Below are 22,486 nucleotides of genomic sequence, written 5' to 3' on the forward strand. Positions count from 1 at the left end.
AACCCCAGAGAATGTTCCATGGGTTCCCTCCTGTTTGGAAGACACTCAAGAGCTAGTTTCTTTAAATTCTAGTTGCCCTTTTAAACCATGGCTTTTTTTTCTGTGGTATCATCCCTCCTCACTGCACTTTGCAGCCTTGACTAGAGTTCCCAAGGCTACTATGTCTCCATCTTTCCTGGCATTCTTTATGTGACCCCTTCATCCTTTGTTGTTCAGAAGCCGTTCAGTCAGCTGAGTTCTTTAAGAGGAATCGTTCTATATGTAGGTGTGGCCTCAGTGTGTCCGCGGAGGTGAGTCCAGGGTCTCCCCGAGTTGCCATATTGGACCCTCGCGCCATGTCAAGTAAGCATTATTAATGCCAGTAAGTTTGATGTGTTGTTCAAAAACCACTTGTAAAACAGATGAGAAATCGTTTTTTTTTAATTAGTTACCAAAATCATCACATTTCTTTCCCTTTATAGAATGCTTTTAATAGAAACTATCATCTAATTGATTACTGTTATATTTCAAGTCAAGATGCCACATAGAAGTTTCTCTACCTCTTTCTGGCTCTCTTTTATCTACCAAGATGATTATATTTACAAGAGACTTTAAGTGAAAGTTTAGGGGAGACTTGGTTTACACTGTAGAAAATGATGTCAAGGTAATTTAGAACTAATTGTAATGAATCTGAGAAAAAAACAGTAAGAATATAGCAATACAGACACAACAGAGGAAAGAGATGGATTTTTTTCAAACACTTTTATTGATTTATTTACTTGTTCAAGTACAGTTGACATACCATGTCGTATTAGTTTCAGGTAAACAGTATAGTGATTCAGCACGTCTGTACATTAGTGCTCATCACCGTAAGTAGAGTCACAACTTCACGATACATTATTTAATATTATTGATTCTATTGCCTGTGCTGTAATTTCCATGTCTGTGACTTATTTATTTTATAACTGGAAGGTTGTACCTCTTGATCCTTTTCACCTATTTCCTCATCCCCTCCACCTTCTCCCCGCTAGCAGTGAGCACGGTGTTCTCTGTTCTTATGAGTCTTTTTTGTTGTGTTTTTTACATTCCATATATAAGTGAAATCATATGGTATAGGTCCTTCTCTGCCTGACTTACAATAGTACTCTTCTAGACTCATCCATGTTGTTACAAATGGCCATTGCATTCTTTTTTTATGGCTGGGTAAAACTTCCTGTTATATATATACCACATTTTCGTTATACCACATCTTCATTATCCATTTATCTATAGATGGATACTTAGGTTGTATCCATAGCTTTGCTATTGTAAATAATGCTGTAATGAATATAGGGGTACATTTATCTTTTCAAATTAATGTTTTCATATTCTTTAGATAAATACCTAATTGTGGAATTATTGGATCCTATGGTATTTCTATTTTTAATTTTTGAGGAACTTCCATACTATTTTCCACAGTGGTTTCACCAAATTACATTCCCCCCAATAGTGTGCAAGGATTCCCTTTTCTCTACGTATTCGCCAACACGTTGTCATTTTGATACTAGCCATTCTGACAGGTGCTAGGTGAGAGCTCATTGTGGTTTTGATTTGCATTTCCCTGATGATTTGTGATATTGACCATCTTTTCATGTGTCCTTTGGCCATCTGTAGGTCTTATCTGCAAAACATCTATTCATGTCCTCTGCCCATTTTTTAAACTGGATTGTTGGAGGCTTCTTTGGTCTTGTTGTTGTTCTTTTGGTGTTGAATTGAATGAGTTCTTTACATATTTAAATATCAACCCCTTACTGGATAAATCATTTAGAAATATCATCTCCCATTCAGTAAGTTGCCTTTTCATATTGTTGATGGTTATGTTTTCTTTTAGTAGTTTTATGGTTTCATGTCTCACATTTTTGGCTCTTTAATCCATTTTGAGTTTATTTTTGTTTATGCTGTAAAAGAAAAAAAAACCCAGGTTTCATTCTTTTGCATGTAGCTGTTCAGTTTTCGCAGCACCATTTTTTGAAGAGACTATCTTTTCCCCATTGTATATTCTTGCTATCTTTGTTGTAGATTGACTATATTTAAGTGTGGGTTTATTTCTGGGTTCTTTTTCGTATTCCACTGATGTAGGTGTCTGTATTTGTGCTAGTTATCATACTGTTTTGATTACTATAGCTTAGTAGTATATCTTGAAATCTGGAATTGGGATACTTCCAACTTTGTTCTTTCTCAAGACTGCTTTGGCTATTTGGGGTCCTTTGTGGTTCCAAACAAAATTTAAGATTATTTGTTCTACTTCTGTGAAAAATACTGTTGGTATTTTCATAGGGATTGCACTGAATTTGTAGATTGTTTTGGGTGGTAGGGACATTTTAATGATACTCTTTCTTCCAATATTCATGAGGATGATATACCTTTCCATTTGTGTTATCTTCAACTTCTTTCATCAATGTCCTGTACATTTCAGAGTATACATCTTTAACCTCCTTGTTTAAATCAATTCCTAGTTACTTCATTCTTTTAGTGCAATTGTGAATGGAATTGTTTTCTTAATTTTGCTTTCTGCTAATTATTAGTGTATAGAAATGCAACAGATTTCTGTATTTTAATTTTGTGTCCTGGAAATTTACGGAAGTCATTTATAAGTTCTAGTAGTTTTTTGGTGGAGTCTTTAGGGTTTATTATATAGAGTATCATGTTATCTGAAAATATCAAAAGTTTTACTTCCTGTTTACCAAGTTGGATGCCTTTTTTTTCTTCTCTGATTGGTGCAGCTAGGACTTCATGTGACTTTGTGTTGAATAAAAGTGGTGACACTGCATATCCTTGTCTTGTTCCTGATCTTATTGTTCCTGATCTTAAAGAAAAACTTTAGAGTTTTTCAATATTCAGTATGATGTTAGCTGTCGGTTTTTCATATGTGGCCTTTATTATGTTGAGATATGTTCCTGCTTAAGCCTGCTTTGTTGAGAGTTTTTATCATGACCGGATATTGAATTTGCTAAATATCTTCTCTGCATCTATTGAAATTATCATATGATTTTTATCCTTCCTCTTGTTAATGTATCACTTTGACTGATTTGCAAATATTGAATCACCCTTGCATCCCTGGAGTAAATCCCACTTGATTGTGATGAATAATCCTTTAAGATTACTGTTAAATTCAGTTGGCTAATATTTTGTTGAGTATTTTTACATCTATCTTCGTCAGGAATATTGGCCTATAGTTTTCTTTTCTTGTAGTGTCTTTGTCTGGTTAAGGCATCAGGATAATTCTGGACTAAGATGAATTTGCTAGTTTTCCTTCCCCTTCTATTTTTTGTAATAGGTTGAGAAGAACTGACATTAACTCTTCTTCAAATGTTCCGTAGAATTCATCTGTGAAGTCTTCTGGTCCTGGACTTTTGCTTGTGAGGAGATTTTTTTTTTTTTAACTGATAGAATTTTGTTACTAGTAATCAGTCTTTTCTGATTTTCTTTCTGATTCAGTTTTAGAAGATTGTATTTTTCTAGGAATTTGTTCTTATTTCTCTTAGGTAGTCCAATTTGTTGGCATTTCATTTTTCTTAGTATTCTCTAATAAACCTTTGTATTTCTGTGGTATCATTATTTCTCCTCTTTCATTTCTAGAGTCTGGCTAAAGGTTTATGAATTTTATCTTTTCAAAGAACCAGGTCTTGGCTTCATCTTTTCTGTCTAATCTTTATTTCCTTCTAATGACTTTGAGCTTTGTCTGCTGTATACACAGAATATTCTATCCAAAAACAGCAGAATACACATTTTTCAAGTATACATGAAACATTCTCCAGGACAGACCACATTTTAGGCCACAAGTCTCAACAAATTTAAGTCCATCTGGTCTAATATGTTGATCAAAACCTCTGTTTCCTTAATTGATTTTGTCTGATATATTCATTGATGTAAGTGGGCTGTTAGAGTTCCCTACTGTTCATGTTTCTCCCTTTATGTCTGCTAATTATTGCTTCATGTTTTTACGTGCTCCTATATTAGTTATCTATGCTCTTGTGAAATTGATTTATTATGTAACACCCTTCTTTGTCTCTTGCTACAGTCTTTGTTTTAAAGTCTATTTTGTCTAAGTATTGCTGCCCTGGCTTTTTTGTTACTTCCATTTGCAAGCGCTATCTTTTTCCATTCCTTCCATTTCAATCTGCTTGTGTCTTTAGGTGTGAAGCGAGTCTCTTGTAGGCAGCATACAGATGGGTCTTCATTTTTATCCATTTAGTCACCCTCTGTCTTTTTACTGGAGCCTTTAGAGCATTTATATTTAAAGTAATTATTGATAGGCATATACTTATTGCTATTTTGTTAATTTTTCTGGTTATTTTTGCAGTTCTCTGGGTTTCTTCCTTCTCTTGCTTTCTTCCCTGTGACTTAATGGCTTTCTTTAGTATATTCTTGAATTGCTTTCACTTTATATTTTATCTGTTACAGGTTTTTGATTTGTGGTTGCCATGGTATTCATGTAAAACATCCTATGTGTATAGCAATCTATGTTGATGGTCACTTAAGTTTGAACACATTCTAAAAGCACTAAGTTTTTACTCTTATTTTGCATATTTTTTAGTATCTCTTGACTAACTTTTGTAGATAAAATTCAATTTACTACTTTTGCATTTTAACTTCCATACTGGCTTTATTAGTGACTAATCTACTACCTTTACTAGTTGTCTTTTTACCAGTGAAATTTTCCTTTTATCATTTTCTTCTACTTATGGCCTTTTCTTTTTAAAGAATTCCCTTTAACATTTTTTGTAAGGCTGGCTAGTGGTAATAAAATCCTTTAATTTTTGTTTGGAAAACTCTTCCTCTCCTTCAGTTCTGAATGATGACTTTGTCAGGTATTCTTGGTTATAGGTTTTTTTTCCTTTCAGCACTTTGATGCATCATACCATCTTCCGGTCTTTGAAGTTTCTGCTGAAATATTAGCTGACAGCCTAATGGGGTTTTCCTTGTGTTTAACTATTTGTTTTCTCTTGCTGCCTTAAAAATTCTCTTTATCATTACTTTAGGCATTGTAGTTATGTGTCTTGGTGTGGACATTCTTTGTTCACCTTGTTTGGGGCTTTCTGTGATTTCTAGACTTGGATATCTGTTTCCTCAGGTTAGAGAGGTTTTCGTAAGTTTTCTGCCCCCTTTTTCCTCTCTTCTTCTTCTGGGATCCCTATAATGAGAATGTTATTACGCCTGATGAGGTCACAAAGGTCTCTTAACCTACTCTCTTTTTATTCTTTCTTTTTGCTGTTCAGCTTGGGTGCTGTCCATTACCCTGTCTCCCAGGTCACTGATCTGTTCTGCTGCTATTTCCCTTTAGTGTATTTTTCATTTCAGGTATTGCATTCTTCCTCTCTGACCGGTTCTTATATTTTCTGTCCTTCTGTTGAAGTTCTGAGTTCATGCCCTTTTTGTAGGTATAGTGAGTTTCTTTATGGCCGTTACTTTGATCTCTCTTTTGTTCGGTGATTCTGTCTTATTCTTACATTTGGGATATATTCCTCTGTCTCCTCATTTTGTCTAAGTCTTCTGGTCTTGAAATTAGTGGCCTTGTGTAGAAGCAGTCCTGTGGTGTCCCCACAGGGGACAATCGCCCCACCCTAGTCTTCAGAACTGGGTGCTCCAAAGATGTCCCCTGTGTGGGCTGCATGTACCCTCCTGTTTTTGATAAGCTGTGAATGCTGTGGGCATGCCACCGGTTGGGGCTCGCTCTCAGTGCACCTGTTGCAGGCACACGGGGCAGGGTTTGCTCTCCATGGTGTTGAGGGTCCTGTCTACGGCAGCTGTGGGATCACTGGTGAGCAGGGCTGGCCCTCACTGTGGCTGGATGCAGTTAGCCATTGCAAAAGCTGTGGGTACCCCAAAGTACAGGGCTTTTCTCCCTGCATAGCCAGCTAAGAGGCCCAGCCCCAAGAACTGTGGGCATGCTAGTTTGTAGGGTTATCTCTGTCTCCTCTCCCCAGGGCAGGAGTGGCTTAGGAGGGGCACCAGTTCTTACCAGTGCTGCCTGCTGGGTGTGGTAGGGCTGCAAGGGAACTCCGGGGTGGGCACAGGGTCCTAGAGCAAGGTAGATGGACAGTATTAGACATCACATCTGTCTAATACATAGCTCCCATAAGCATCGGGTTATCTAGGCTGGGGAGGGCAAGAAAAGAGCAGGAATCACCACTTTTGTTCCTGGAGAAATCTGTAGATCCCTGTCCCTTTGTCACATGTCCTAAAATTAGTCAGTAAAGCCCCTTCACATATACCCCAGGTGCTTTGCAAAGTGCTCCTTCTGTGCTGTCTTGGGCCTTATTATTTAGTGCCCTGGCTCTTGAAGGGCTTCATTTCCTATACCGTCCATCTCTCCCAGAGCTAAGCCCCACTGATTTCATAGCTAAATATTATGGGGACTCTTCTTTCCAGGGTGGGTCCCCAGGGTCAGGGGTGTCTGGTGTGAGGTTTGATTCTCTCACTCTTCTGTGCTTGTGATATCCCTCCTGTTTGTTGTCATGTCAGGGGTTTGGTGTCCCACTGTGTCTCCACCTGTTTTGATGCGGCCTTCTCTCCACAACCAGCGGCGGAAGAGCTCTGCCAGTCTTCGGGTTGTCTTCAGAGTTAGTTGCAATCCATGCGGTTGTTGCTTCAGTGTGTCCACTGATGAGATGAGCTTGGGATCGTCCTATGGTGCCTTCTTCCCACTCCTTAGGATCTCTTACTGCCAGTACTTTCTTTTCATTTGCGGTTGTACACGACACATTACCAAACCAACAACCACCAGACCATAGTGTGGTCCAAATACAGCAGCTCTATTTCTGTCTTGTTCTAGCCAGTCTTTGATGCCTCTCATCTATCCATCAATATCATTCACCCAACCTACAAGTGGGAAAATTGGGATAAAAGTAATTGTAGAGTTAAGAAAACAAAAATGCAGAGGGAGAATGGTCACTTAGTAGAAACTTCAGCTTTTTTTTTTTTACCCTGTGAGGTTTGGGTTTTAGGTAAATAATAATTGAATATGCAGCTGGCTTGCTGGGCTGCCCAAGGCAAATCTCTTCATCTCTTAGGGCCTATTAAATGAGGATTAACAAATTTATTGAAGATCTTGAAATTAACATAAATCTAAATCACTGAAGCAACTGGTAAATTTGGTTTCAAAGTTGATACACATTGAGTTTCCTTAAAAAAAAATATCCACATAGATTTCCAGATTCTGCTATTATGTAGCCACTAAGGATTCACATGATCTTTCAGCAAAAGTAGTAACCCAGCAACAAGCAAACCAAGAAACCATGTTTCAGAAGTCACTGAGATCAGATCTATATACTGTTCTAGGGGACTAGACACAGGATGGTGGGGCTGATAAAGCCAAGACAGTACAGGAGTAGGAAGGGACTGCAGGTGCTCTGTGGCCCAAGGTGGCTCAGGACCGGAGAGATTATTGTTTTTCCAAAAGCTTTTTGGGTGGGAACTACTTTCTTTACACTCAGGGTGAAAGTCCCCTTTGACGCAGTAGTGTAAGGAAGGGCAGGCTTACAAACTCAGAGCTCCAATGAACAAGGCCTGAGAGAAGAGTGGGGTAACAAGACTTAAATGCAGATATAAAGTAATTGTGCCATCTGATTGGCACGATTATCACTTTAGAACTGAGGACAGATGCCATTCCTAATGCCATGAGGACTGTACCGAGGGCAAGGGAGATATTTGCTGGCTAGGGAAGAAAAAACAAAAACAGAAACAGATGAGGACTTTCCTCACACCCTTAGCCTGAATTGAGAAAAGTAAAACTGAGCACTGTTTCGAGTCTTATGAGTCCAAACCAGACACTGTCAGCACCCCAAATTATCCTGCAGCAATCAGCCCGAGGCCTTACCCTACCTGGAGGCCCCCACTGGCCAAGGATGCATTATAGAAGCCTTCTTACCGACCTTATTTATTCGACTAGGAAGTCTACTTTGGATAGTATATATTAATAATTTAAGTCTACTTACTCTCTACTGAAACCACACAGATTCTGGTGGGGATCATGAGTAATAAAAGGGAACAAACAAAACACTTCTAGTCTGTCTCTAGGATGATTAAAGTGCTGAAATACTGGAAAATGTAACAGTAAATCATTAATTTGGATTATAAGGATTTGGCATTTGTGATAATTTGAACAGAAGCCAAGGAGATTATTTCTGAATAACATTAAAAATAACTACTTCTTGGCAGAGCCTGGCTTGGTGAGGTCAGCACAAGCCGGGGACGCTCTGCCGGGCCGGGGTGTGCAGTGTCCCTGCTGCAGTTTAACAAGCTCTGCTTTTTGGACTGGCGTAAGGGTGCTTCCTCCCGAAGGGGGAGCCATCTATGAAAACAAAAATGGAAAGGTTTAATAATGTTACGGAGGAAGGTCTTCATTAAATGGTACAGGGTTTACAAACATTCTAGTAACCCCAATTTTTGTATTAAAAAATATGTAACACTCTGTGTAATTAGCAAAGTAGTTTATCTAATGGAGTTGGAAACCCATCATTTGTTTCAGGCTTTTCTCTTTTTTTGCCTAAAATCTAGAGACTGCTATGATTTCCTCCAGAAATGCTACTTTCAAAAACAGATGGCATTGTCCTGAAAAAACACAAGTTTACAAGAAAGCCAATTTTTAAACTATAGAAATACACAGTAAATAGTCTGCCTGCCTACCTATAAATATCTAGGGTTCTGGTCTTGGAGCAGCACATAAAGAACATGGGTGGGAGAGTCAGTGCATCTGGGTTCAAATTCCGGTTTTTCACTTATGAGCTGTAACCTCAAAACCAGGCTCATGATACATACTCTTGTAAGACAGAGAATTACATGACAACATGAATAAAGTATTTCGCACAGAACCTGGTCCACGTAACATTTTAGAGATACCAGTTGCGCTACCCCTTGTCCTGTCGTTTGGCATATCAGGGTAACCTAGCAGATGGAGGTGCATAGACAAGATCTAGATTCCACAGGCCGTCGAAAGAGTCTCCCTATTCCCGTAGAACTTAGCCTCTATCAAAACCATACTTATTAGAGAGCAAAAGTGATAGATACTCAACTAGATTTTCATCTAACTCGGTGGCAGAGCAGTGCGACTCCATGACTTTCACATCTCAATGCGGGCTGCTTCTAGAAGAGCTGAGGCACAAACTGAAGAGGCAGCAGGAGCTTCGAGGTGCTCATCCAAACAGGAATTTCTAATGACAAACTCTGAGCTAATATAAATCTACCCTATTCATTACACTCTTTTTTTATTTCTCTAGAAAACAAATGATGATGCAATTGATTTTGATTATACGGTTCTACTCCATGAATTCTCGACACAGGTAAAACAAAACTGTACGTACGTTACAAGGTAGAGGAGGGGCACTAAAGTATCATCCAAACTGAGAAGCCACCTGGAGACCAAACAGCGAAGCTGGCAGCTCCACGGTTTACATAGAGTTTGATTCGGGGTAACATATGGCCACGGGGGGTCAGCAGGCAGGGATCGAGGCACCACACAGCTCTTCTCTGCAAAGTCCAGACTGTTCATCCACAGATTTGATAGAACAAGGGGATGTGCAGAGGCCATTGTGGTGAGGTCAGGGGTTTGCTATTTTAACAGACCTCAGGCACCACCTGGATGGGGTTGGGGGATCTCTCCTAGTTACCAAAACTTTGGGGACGATCAAAACAAGCCTTCCTGCATTCGGGGCAGGGCACACATTACCTCCGAGGGGCCTGGAAGGTGCTCCCGAGGGAGGTCACTGCACGGACGTGAACAAGGTGGAGGGCCGGGGCCGGAGTCAGTACGGCCGCACTCGTACAGCACAGAACTGCGCTCACCGGAGATTGCTGCAGATCATAATATTATAGAACTCTTATTTATTTTCTAGGAAATCATTCCCTGTCGTATACACTTGGTCTGGTACCCTGGTAAACCACTTAAAGTGAAGTACCACTGTCAAGAGCTACCAACGCCAGAAGAAGCCTCTGGAACTGAAGAAGGTTCTGCTGTGGTACCAACAGAGCTTAATAATTTCTGAAAAGAAAAAAGGACCTGCTTATACCAAATTTGAAACAAAGTGACATACTTAATAGCTTAAATAATTACTCTGATAAAATAGGTAAGGTATAAGGTAGCCTAATATTTGAGAAAGCCCGCAATTACAATGCTCAAAAATTAAAAGATGCTGGGGTTTCTGTTTTTCAGTTGGTTTGGTTTATTTAATTCTGGGACCATAGGCATACACTAAACCCTGCTCAGTGCTAAACAGTTCCCTCCATGCTCAAGGGTTCAGCCCTAAAATGTAAAAACCACTCAGTATATGCTATAATTGGATCAATAAGTGTTTAGCAAAACAAAACAAAAATTGATGGTCTCACCTCTGTATTCCTCATTACATTGAACGTAGCACAGCAAACCATTTTCTGTTGCTAAATTCCTTCTACCTAGGATGTAAAAAAGATAATATATCTCAATAAATGTTATCAATTTAGAAGGAACTTTACTATTTTTTATCATTTCAAGCAAGTATTCTTTTTTGATATCTACTTTTAAATAAATGTTTACATTTCTATATAAAATGTGTTCAATGTGTTTGTAGAGATTTGTATACATATGCAAAATTTGTGCTAAACCATTAACTCTTAATATTGCTTAATTCAAATTTTATGAATAAAAATATAGTGTTTCACAGATAAAGCCAAGTGTCTGCAAACGGAATAGTGATGTAACTGAAATTCTATCAAATATGTACAATTTTCATTTCTAACAACAATTTGCACCCAGTGTTGGCCTAAATTAATTTATAAAAGTAAACACAAAATATACCATAATCAAATTCAGTAGAGTACCTCCCCAAGGCAGGAAGAAGTGATCCAGGAAACACGGCCATCATTCGCCTCTCAAAATTCATATCATTTGTAGGGGAGGAATTCAAATTTTATTCTGCCCATCAAGGTTCTTCCAGCTGGCCTAAGACTAATTGACATGAGACAGATTAACAGAAAAAAAACAGGCCCAATAATGCAGTTGAGACCTAAAGAAATGACCAAGGTAGGCAGTTTTTATACTTTATAACAGAGTATAAATCTATAAGGAATTGGCAGGACAAAGAAAACTTAACTTTGGGAGCCTCAGTTAGTAGGGAATTCTAAACCGAATCTGGACTGAGGTAATTAATAAGTTAATAACAAGTAACCAGGATGTCTGTGCAGCCTTTTTAGCTCTAAATTTCCTATCTCTGGTAACAGTATCTCTACCCTGTGGTACGGAAAGCGTACCTTTTCACATGGGAGATTTATTTCCTGCTTTCAGGAAGACAGAGGAGGATCTGAGTGTCCCTCTTGTGTAATCTAAGTAACTTTTATTTAAAATAATCAATATGCCAAAGGGGACATTCTGGGGTGGCCTGCCCTTGGCCTCTACAGCCCCTCCACTGAAGCTTTCCTGGAAATTTCACACATTACAAACCGAGGTGGTAGATTGTTCCTTCTTGTTGAATCTCTCAGTCTGACAATAGGTCAATTCAGTTAAACTCATTTCAGGACACAGTGCTGTAGGTGTCTTCTCAAAGTTAAGCCTGTGGTTCAAATAATCAGATAATAAGAGGCATTTCTGTGGAAATAAAAGAAAGAACAATGGTTAAGGACTGGATCAAATTATCAACCAGTTTCTGAGTACTGAAGGTAGCTGGTCGAGTGGATTTCTAGAGGCAGGCTTAGAGCAACTTAGGGGTGGTGGTGGCGATCTGACAGATTTTCTTTGTACTTCGAGTATTTCTGGTGATTTTGAGTGGCCCATAGAACGACAGGCATGAAGATTGTCTATAAATGAGCTGTTGTGGTGATTTCTCTTAAGTTTACACCACGTTGTTCATATCCAGTTTGCAGGGCTTCAGGAAAAAGGTCAGTTTTAGTTCTCAATGATTCCAAGTCAAAAGGATGGCAAAAAAATTGAAAATGTTCACTTGGTGAGCCAGGCATTGGAGGAAAAGAAATCAGGATCTAGTCCAGTTTATAATAACTGCGTTAGAATCTAATATCCACACAAGTGTGTTAGTGAAACAAAATTTTTCTCTCTATAATCACCCTTATTTTTACCAAAGATAGCCAGATTAAGGCTAATTTGTTTACAAAATAAATCTAGTTTCAATAAACTTGGCCTGATTATTTACATAAGTACAGCAAAAATAGTGATTGATCATAAAGGCTCTTTTAAATCTGCCTTGCTTGAACTTTTTGTAAGGAATCTCCTGACTGAACTTTTAACAGCCTCTGAAGGCCAGAAGCCAACCCAAATACTTGCATGAGACTTCGCCTGTAATATCTATGGTTTTGGGTTAATTCCTCTCTTCTTGAGGTTCCCCCAAATATCCTGAAGTTCTTGCACCCACAATGAAGTGACCATGTTTACTCACCTAGTAAGGCTTCTTGGAACCCTGTAAGCAAGGTATCAGGCTGTTTCTCCAAGGAGCTTTATTGGTTCCAATAAAGTCAACCTTAAAGCTGAGTGGGCATGAGTCTATGCATGTCTCCCTCAAATACAACATTCCAGTGAAAACCATGGTAATATAATCAGTGTTTCCAGTTGTGTCCTGTTACAAGGAGAACAAATTTTTACTGAACTTATGCAAATAGAAAACTGTTATGAAATTGTAAGAATACTCACTGAAAGTTTAGGAGTTCTGGAAAGATCAAGCTAGGGAAAAAAAGATAAAATGTACCTTTGTGAACAAATCAAAATATTTATCAAATTGTTGTAAGTCATAGTATAAGAGAAAAACTTTCCCTTAAATCTGAAAACAAAATATTTTAAAAAATCATTAATGGTTCCAACAGAAAGATCATAGAAATTATAATCATCCTCTTCAGTTCACTCAGTCCCATGTTATTCTTTTCTGCTTGAATCTAGTTTAGTTTCCACTAGTTCCCGGAAATTCTTACCCAGTTCAGTTTTATAATCAAGGTCATCAAAAGAAACGTACTCAGAGTTCCTTCCAGGAGTCTCACTGAAGATGAAACACATATGCAGGGAAGCTTTTGTGAAAGCATCTGAGTAGAAGTATATGTGTCTGTAAATGATAAAAGACTTAAAAATGGCCACGGTGAAACAGCTGATTAGAATGAATGATAAGGCAGTGGACAAGTAACTTTGGTTTTCTGTGACACGTAACACTTTTTAAACACTTATTTTAATAACTACACAAATATAATTTAAGAGGGTTTAATATCACTTATTGACAATGCTTCCCATGTAATTGAACATAATAAGCCTAATTAGTGTAATATACCTCTGTTTGTATAAGGAGAACAAAACTTTTGAAATGTTCCATCGGGCCTCTGGAATATTTCACTTAAGAGTGTGATTAAAAGATTTCATTTTAGACTTTGACAAGTTTCTCAAAAAATATCAAAAGGTTTGAACAGTTGATTAAATAGGCTTACAGATCATTCCGAAACAATACTTACCTATATTTAACCATAGTGATGAAAGATTTCAAAAGCAAGTACAGAAGGTTATATAGTTGTGAGCAAGAAGGCTCAGGCTTTTTTGGTAAAGACCCAACAGACAAAACATAGAATCTTTGTGTTTCCAGGCAGATTACATGAAAGATAAAGAAAAACTTTAACAAACTCTTATAAAAAGTAAATCAATAACCTAAGAAAATCTTTTCCTTTTAACAGAGAGAAAAAAATTCTAATTTTGTACCAGTGTACTTTTGATAAAACTCATTCTTAAATAAATTTAATCTTAGACAGTAATCAATACAAATAAAATTCCTTTCCAAAGGCCCCTTTGCTAGGAACCTTCTACAACTGTTTTACACTCAGATTTTGTCCTAAGTTTTCCCTCTTCAAATAATTAGGCTCACTTTAGAACAAAATTGTTTTCTTTTCCCTCAAAAAAAATGTATTTTTTATATCTCATACTTTTTCTTACCAAAAACATCTTACTCTCCTTGCATACAGAGTTGTTTCTCTTATTTCTAGTACATTTAATACCATATATTAGAATTCCTCACCCTCAGAAAACTTAATTTCTAGGGAAAACTAAGTAGGAAGCAATTATGAATTGCCTGGTACATCAGCAATTTTTACATTGGCGCATTTATGAATGCATTTTATAATTTCTAGGAACATGAGTTTCTTCATAGTATAATCTTTTAATAAAGCACAAAACATGTTTACTAACAGACCCAAATTGATTTTTAGTTTCTCTGTAATAAGGAAACCAAAAGTAGATAAACTTATGTTTAGTAATTAATGTTTGTTTTGTCTTATTTGGAAATGACCTAGACATTCAATGAATTCAACATAATTTAGCACTTAAACGTAGCAAAACTTCAAAGCTTCAAGGTTACCAAAAAGATCTAGGGGAAACTATTTAAAAAGTTCACCTAAAGGGGCGCCTGAGTGGCACAGTCGTTAAGCGTCTGCCTTTGGCTCAGGGCGTGATCCCAGCGTCTGGGATCAAGCCCCACATCAGGCTCCTCCGCTGGAAGCCTGCTTCTTCCCCTGCTTGTGTTCCCTCTCTCGCTGGCTTGTGTTCCCTCTCTTGCTGGCTGTTTCTGTCAAATTAATAAATAAAATCTTAAAAAAAAAATTCACCTAAAATTTTTTTTCTTACTTACATCTATTCAATTTACTTGTTCTTAACAAGTATGCTTAAGTTACCCATAAAAACTTCAAGAGATGGCAAAGTCAGTCATCCTCCCAAGTAATGGTGATTATTTTTTTAAACATTTGGTAACAGAGATAACATCAACTTATCTGACTCTAAGTAAACCCAAACAGAATAAAATTTTTAATTTTAATGCTGGTAATGTTAAAAACATGTCTATTTTAAACCAACAACCTTAAATTAGCTTCAATACAGAATATTTTTTCAGATCATGTGAACTTGAAAAACATTTGGGTTAGTTTCTAAGAGTTTTAGAATGCCCAATCCTTACAAGCGCTTGCCTTCAAACCAAATAGAGCTCTTTTACAAACTAATTTTAGCAAGACAGATAGATACACAAACATACAAACAAAAATCTTATAGCTTTTATTTTTACTAATATATGTGGTGAGAACATTATAGGCCTGATTTCCAAACACTCTGTTTTGTTTTTCTGATGAGAAACTTCTTTAAGTTTATATTTCAAAGAATGGCTCACAGGTCCCAGAGAAGATGGGGGTAGAAAAGACATAGAGAAAGAATCCGAGTTTTCTCCAAGGTGCAGTTTTTGGAACATACTGGCTTCTTATCAGAGGTGCTAGTCTGGGTATAACAGCCCTTTTAGCAGTCTGCATTTCAAAAAAGCCTCTTTTCCCTTTTTAAAATTCTATCTCAGGGGAAATAAAACCAAAAATAAACTACTGGAACTCTTATCAAAATAAAAAGCTTCTACACAGCAAAGGAAACAATCAACAAAACATAAAAGACAACCTACTGAATGGGAGAAGACATTTGCAAATGACATACCTGGTAAAGGATTAGTATCCAAATACATAAAGAACTGCTACAACTCAACACCCAAAAGCCAAATAATCCAGTTAAAAATGGGCAGAAGACATGAACAGACATCTCTCCAAAAAAGACATCCAGATGGGCAACGGACACATGAAAATATGCTCAACATCACTCATCATCATGCACCCCTGTGTTCACTGCAGCAGTATTTACAACAGCCAAATGATGGAAGCAGCCCAAGTGTCCAGCCATAGAAGAATGGATAAAGAAGATGTGATATACATATACAATGGAATATTATTTAGCCACAAAAAAAGAAATCTAACATTTGCAACAACATGGATGGAGCTAGAGTGTATTATGCTACGCGAAATCAGTCAGAGAAAGACAAATACCATATGATTTCACTCATATATGGAAACAAAACAAAGGAAAAAAAAAAAAAGACAAACCAAAAAAAAAAAAAAAACTATAGTAAAAAAACAGGTGGTTACCAGAGGGGAGGTAGGTGGGAAGATGGGTGAAATATGTGAAGGGAATTAAGAGTACACTTATGGGGCACCTGGGTGGCTCAGTCCAACTAAATGACTGACTCTTGATTTCAGCTCAGGTCATAACTTCAGGGTTGTGAGATCTAGCCGTTTGTCAGGCTCCACACTCAGTGAGGAGTCTGCTTCTCCCCCCCCCCCCCGTTCCTCCCCCAACTTGTGCTCTCTCGCTAAAATAAATAATCTTAAAAAGAGAGTCCACTTATCATAACGACCACTGAGTAATGTATAGAATTGTTGAATCACTATATTGTATACCTGAAACTAATATAACACTGCATATTAACTATACTGGAATCAAAATTTTAAACTTAAAAAAAAAAAAGGTGAGCTTGAAAGGTTTCTAGAATTGCATCTCTGGATTTGTAGCAATTTGTAAGACAAAGTTGTTTCCGATTCCCCCCAATGATTATAGCCTGAATACAGATTGACCTGCCTTTTTATTATTTTTTTAAAAGATTTTTATTTGTCAGAGAGCGAGAGCACAAGCGGGGAGAGTGGCAGGCAGACAGAAAAGCAGGCTCCTTGCTCAGCAAGGAGCCTGGTGAGGGACTTGATCCCAGGACCCTGAGATCACGACCTGAGCTGAAGGCAGATGCTTAACCAAGTGAGCCACCCAGAACTCCCGGACCAGCCTTTTTAATTACTTTTTTTTTTTTTAAAGATTTATTTATTTTAGAGAGAGAGCACATGAGAAGGGGGAGGTGGAGAGGGAGAGAGAAGCAGACTCCATGCTGAGGATAGAGCCTCGCAATGCAGGGCTTGACATGGGGCTTGATCCCACAAAGCTGAGATGATGACCTGAGCCAAAACCAAGAGTAGACACCCAACTGTGCCACCCAAGCACTCCAAAAACTTATTTTTTTTTTATATCAGGGAGATTTTCAACTAAAAAAGGAATCAAAAGATTTATGCCTTTGTAAAATCTGTATCAATTCAAGCATTTTAACAAAAGTCTTTTTTTTCTGAGTACACAATTTAACCTTGGCTTCCATTAGTGCCTGAATATTGGCCTTCCCGATTCATTTGGAAGAAGGCAGGAGAAATTTTGGTCGCCTGTTTTCCTCTGTGAAGGGAGGGTTTCTCCACGGGCCTGTTTGGCGGAATAACCTTAGTATAATCATGGGGTGGAAGAACTCACCTTCACAGCCAGTCAAGGTCTCTGTGAGTGGGACTGGGAATAGGCATTAACCTAATTCCTGAGTTTGGTGGGATCTTCTGAAAGTGGAGGAAAAAAGGCTTTTTAATTCAAAAGACCTGCTGCTGTTCAGGAGACATGGCTTTGCAGTGGTGGGGTCTAGGATACATCCACGAAGCTACCGCCCAGAAATTCCGGAAGCTGAAAGGGCCTGATTACAGCAAGGCCAGCCCTGCTGCCGGTCCCAGGTGCTTCTGCTAAATTCACTTTCTGGCTTTCAGCATGGACATGACTAGCCCGAGTAACCTGTGTACTTTAAACCTAGAGATCAGAGTGTTCTCTGTAAGTCTTCCAGGGAAAGTTAAAATGGGCAGATGGGGTTGGATTTTAGGAAAGGGAATTTATGTTGGATGTGGACATTAATGTCTTAGGTCTAATTTTTTTTTCATCTCATTCGGGGAGTCCCTAAGTTTAGTGATTATACTGATCAGACAATTGAGAGCTCTCCATAAGTAATTTTTCCTTGCAAATATAGCCAATTTAAAGGACCCCTCTTCCAGCCACTGACAAGTAGGATCTTATTAATTCCAGTAGCAAGTCAAACCAATAAGCCCTTTTACGGCATCATCGAAGACGCGAGAGATGACCCGAGAGAGGGCAGACGATGCGGCCCCTATCATACAAAAGTTTACTCCCGAAGATTGTCTAAGAAAGCGAGGACTTTGCTGCACAGGCAGTAAGGATGGGGTGGTGAAAACGGTGTCCTCAGTCTCCCACAAAAATGAACAGATCCGCTAGCTGTGACAGCAGCCAGACACTACTAGAATGGGACTTTCTGACGCTAACAAGCAAGGAAGGAAGACATGACGAAGGCCCCTTACGGGCTAGGACCTTTCATGACAAGCTCCCCCGAGAACTGGCATGGCCAGAGCGGGCTGCTTGTGACTGCGGGTCTTGGAACCCCGGTCTATTTGGCCATCAAGGTGCACACCTGCAAGTGTACCGTCCAGACGGTGAAGACCACAGAGAGGATTCTTACTGATTGAAGCCAAGCTCTTAGAACAGATAACAAGACGACAGGAAGAACCGCATCTGGTTTTTCTGACGTGCACATTAACAGCTTTAGCTAAGTGCTGGGTCTCCCAGAGCCAAACTAATACCTAGGACGGACGTGCTGTGGGTTGTAGATTCTGCGCGGTCAGGCAGGTGACCTATGGTTAATCTAACCTGTTCTGTGACCAACTTATCCCGACATGGGAGGGACTGAGTTAGGCGGGAAGTACTCTAAGAGCCTGTAAGTGCTCAGCCCACGCCCAATTTCGAGGTGCTGGCGTCCAAGGTTTCCCGCGGCAACAGCCTTTTACCTCATGCGCACATTAACCTACAGTAAAGTGTGTCTACGCAGACGCCAGTCTGATGCGAGCCATGAAGTCATCGGTCTGTGGGGCTGGCTCCAACAGTGGGCTTCTAGAGCCTATGCCTCCTTGCGGCCCCATGGAAATTCCTTTTTATGACAAACGACACAAAACAGAGAGACAAAGGAAAACAAAGACCATCTCTGGGAGGAAATGGGTCACGAACAGTACTCAACCACATTTTTACCAAGATTTGCTAAGTCCACCGAATTAGTTTCACAATATTTTCTCTTGCTAATCTAAATTTAGAGAAAACGAGATTTTCATTACTCTCACTCCACCAGATTCTGCAGACAAAGGTCCTGGGAGGCAACATGGAAAGAAATCTTACCTTCTGCTGGTTGTATGTCAGATGTCCCAATATCTTAAAACTGCAGAATCTTCGGAGTAACTATCCAGTGGAAGTTGATCCTGCAAATATGCCAACTATAGAGGAGGAATTTAAATTTCATTCTACCCATGAAGGTTCTTCCAGCTAGTCTAAGAATTAAATTGGTAGGTGACAGATTAACAGGAGAAAAAAAGTTTTATATGTGCAGAGAGGCCCAATAATTCAACTGAAACTTCAAAAAAAATGGGTAGTTTTTATAATTTATAGACAGAGACAATCTGTGAGGAATTGACAGGACAAAGACAACCTAACCTCAATCAACCCTCAGTTAGTATAGAATTCTAAACTGAATTTGGGCTGAGGTGGTAATGAGTAACAAGTTACAGGGTTGTTTGTACAGCTTTCTTGGCTCTAAATTTCCTCTCTGATAACAAGGATGTTTCTTTACCTTGGGGTACAGCGAGGGTGCCTTTTCACGTCAGAGATTCATTTCCTGCTTTCAGGGCGATAGAGGGTGTGGTCCAGGTGTCCCTGTGTGTCTTGTCTCTTATGCAACTTTTATTTAAAATAATCAATATACCAAAGTGGGATATTTTGGGGTGGCCTGCCCTTGGCCCCTACACATTTAATGGGAAGCTTATGCCTCAAAACTGTTAACCAGGTTCCTTGGCCAGTAACTGGTTAGGAAGCATCAGCCTTAAAATATACCAAAATATTACTTTTAAGTCTACACTGTAAGAAAATTAGAAAAGTTTATACTGAAGAGAAAAATTTCTACAGACATGGATATTTACATAATAAAAATGAACAGATACATTTTGGACTTAGTTTATATATTTTTCTATTTAAACCCCAATCCTTTGTTTCATCTTTCCAATATTCACCTGATTTAAACAACCATTAAGTATCCTGAAGCACTGGAAACAATCATTTAAATGAAACACCAGATCTCCCACCTATGTCATAATGCAAAGAAAATACTTTTTCTAAAATATCCATCTACAATGATGGATAAGTTCCTCTAATTGAAGCAATAAGTTCCTCTAACTGAAATTCCCTAAATAATCTTCAAAAAAGGTACCAAGAGCATTATAGTAATAATGTCAATGTCCTGTGATCTTTAATCAACTTTTTAGTATCACATTAAGGGCTAGAAAGGGCTTTCAGCTCTCTAGTCTCACTTATCTCAAAGTCCTCTTCTTCATGAAAGCATTTTTTAATTAATGTGTTTAGGCTCACAAATATGACCATTATTCAATTTATGGATTTATTTCAGTATAATAGATTATGAAGAGAAATTCTACACATAGACAACACACAAACACAACCGTCTAAATGTATAAAACTCCCAAAAGTTAAACCAAGTATTTCTCACCAATATCACCATTAGAACATCTTCTCTAGCACAAACTCTAGAATTGCTGACCTGATTTTACTAATATTGATTTTGCCAGCTAATAGCAGAGAAAAATAACTTCATCAGCCTTGACATAAAACGCAAAACTCTAAACTCCCTAAGCCTTCTTTTCATTAGGAGCCTAAATTCTGAATCACTGAGCCAAGGGCAGGTATATACAGCATCACATTTCTCTTCCTAATTTCTAGAACTTTCACAATTTTAAGACATACAAAATAATACCAGGATTTTGTCTGCATTCCATTGCCTCCTACTCCATTTCATTTTTCCTACCTTAAATAAGCATTGGTAGAAATTAAACAAATTCTTCTGAAAGTCTTTTGAAAGTTTCTATATTTGCCCTTGAATGATAGTTCTTCATGACATGAGTTTATTCCACCAATTTGTCTCAACTTAGAAAATTCTATGACCTGTTCTGTGACCTTACCTAGCTTTCAAGGCGCTACGACTGCCTAACTTGCTGCCTGGCACTTATCTGAATGCATAAATGAATGACAGAATGCTCACGATAAATTATAAATACAACAAACTACTTCACGGGTGCATTCCAGTGTTACTTATTTGAAGACATTTTAAGCAGCAATTAAAGCTCTCATTCAACAATTACAGTTCCAGCAATGCAAACAGTTGTCATCTTATGAAGGGATATACTTCTACAGGGTCACAATTTATTACTAACTGGTGGCTGCCTAGTTCCATTGGCGCCAATTTTAAAACTCATCCAGATTTCAAAAATATGAAAATATGAAAAATTCTAACACTTCAGAATTAAAATTTAACGATTTTACAACTAAATAATGTAAGAGTGAGCAGGGAGGAAAGGAATGAGAGAAAACTGACCATATTTTCTTAAAGACAGAGTTATCAAACTAAGAACCTAGACAGCCCAAACTCTAACATCACACAAAAGAAAATGAAAAATACGACACAAACTAATCTTCCATTTCATGTCTTGGAGGTGCAGGGAATATTGGTCTTTAAACTTTCCTGTATATTAGAATTAAGTGGAAAACTTCTGATCTTGATCTAAAGAATCCGAGTACTTAGAGGCTGGACTGGGCATTTCTTTTTAAAGCTCCCCATGTGATTTTTGAAGTGCAGCCAGAATTAGTGGGTTGGGAATCACTGCAACACTGCCAGCCTAGTGCCGTTACCTTTCTCCAACACAATGTCTTCCTTTAAATAAGCCAACAAGTATCCTTTGTAAGAGTAATATAAGAGAATCCTCATTTATGAATAGTCTCATTAATTTCTTCCTTGCTACAGACCTTGGTTGCTATGTGGTCTTTACCAATTAAAACCAAACTAATTAGCAAGAAATGGCAAGAGATGTGGGTTCGGGTCCTAGATCTATCCCTATGTCACCCTACTCTTGTTACTCCCACCAGTCAGGCTTGTGTTTTTGCCTATGAAATGCTGGTGTTGGATTAAATATCTAGGTTTTTTTCTGATGCTCTATCTTTATAAGCAGAATGTTAAACAAGTTAAAAACACATCAAAACTTACCTTAGTTTCAATATTCCTAACAGTTGGTATAATAGCCCAAAGAAACTACTAAATTCCAGGAAGGTATTTCCTCAACAGGAACAATTTTCAAAGTCACTGTCAACAGCATGAGATGTTGATGAAATGCCAAAGCCAATACTATTCAGGCCTAATGGTGCTACAGCAACAGACATATTCATGGGGAAAATGCACTCGGTTTCATGAATACAACCAATTATCAACTTGAAAATTTAGCAAGCTGTGTGGTGTTGGACAAGTTATTTACCTTCTCCGTGCTTTTGCTTCTTCTATTACAAAATAGACAATAGTAACAGTACCCACTTTCATAGGGCTGTGAAAACTAAATTAAGTGCACTTAAAGCATTTAGCAGATGCTTTGAAAACATGCTCAATACTTTAAAAGATCTTTTTGTAGAAACCTTAAGTTATAAAGCCAAATCTGTAAATCAAGAAAAATAAAGGAATTTAAGACCATTATTTTATTTCTATTATCCACTAAGAGAAAGGACCAGGAAATGCCTGTCCCATCAGATGATTTTGGGTGAAGTAACCCTAAACAACATGGTAGAACTGTCCAGGAAAGTCCAACCTATTCTAGAAACAAACACTTAACATCTATTCTTTCACAATGTCAATGAATGCAATATACGATAAATTCCAACAGACTCAAATTCAACTAGCGTTTACCAGGTGAATGAAACTGACCAGGCAGCAAC

General features: G+C 38.2%; 1 protein-coding gene and 1 long non-coding RNA gene across 2 annotated transcripts in view; one reads left to right on the forward strand and one right to left on the reverse strand.

The window, feature by feature from the left end:
• Window positions 1-10,614, forward strand: part of RARRES1 (retinoic acid receptor responder 1) — a 50,666-nt gene extending 40,052 nt beyond the window's left edge. The window contains exons 5-6 of the mRNA XM_040636634.1: window positions 9,237-9,299; window positions 9,852-10,614. Of these exons, the coding sequence (XP_040492568.1) occupies window positions 9,237-9,299; window positions 9,852-10,001 (213 nt within the window). The 3' untranslated portion in view covers window positions 10,002-10,614. The remainder of the gene's footprint in view (window positions 1-9,236; window positions 9,300-9,851) is intronic.
• Window positions 10,615-10,799: 185 nt separating this feature from the next.
• LOC121104217 lies at window positions 10,800-14,386 on the reverse strand. The gene is made up of 3 exons (XR_005836512.1): window positions 12,378-14,386; window positions 11,432-11,575; window positions 10,800-10,939 (listed from the first exon to the last, which is right to left on the reverse strand). It is a non-coding gene; the product is annotated as an uncharacterized LOC121104217 (long non-coding RNA).
• Window positions 14,387-22,486: the final 8,100 nt, after the last annotated feature.

The sequence above is a fragment of the Ursus maritimus genome, unplaced genomic scaffold (assembly GCF_017311325.1).
Source record: "Ursus maritimus isolate PB19 unplaced genomic scaffold, ASM1731132v1 scaffold_20, whole genome shotgun sequence".
NCBI classification, from domain to species: Eukaryota; Metazoa; Chordata; class Mammalia; order Carnivora; family Ursidae; genus Ursus; species Ursus maritimus.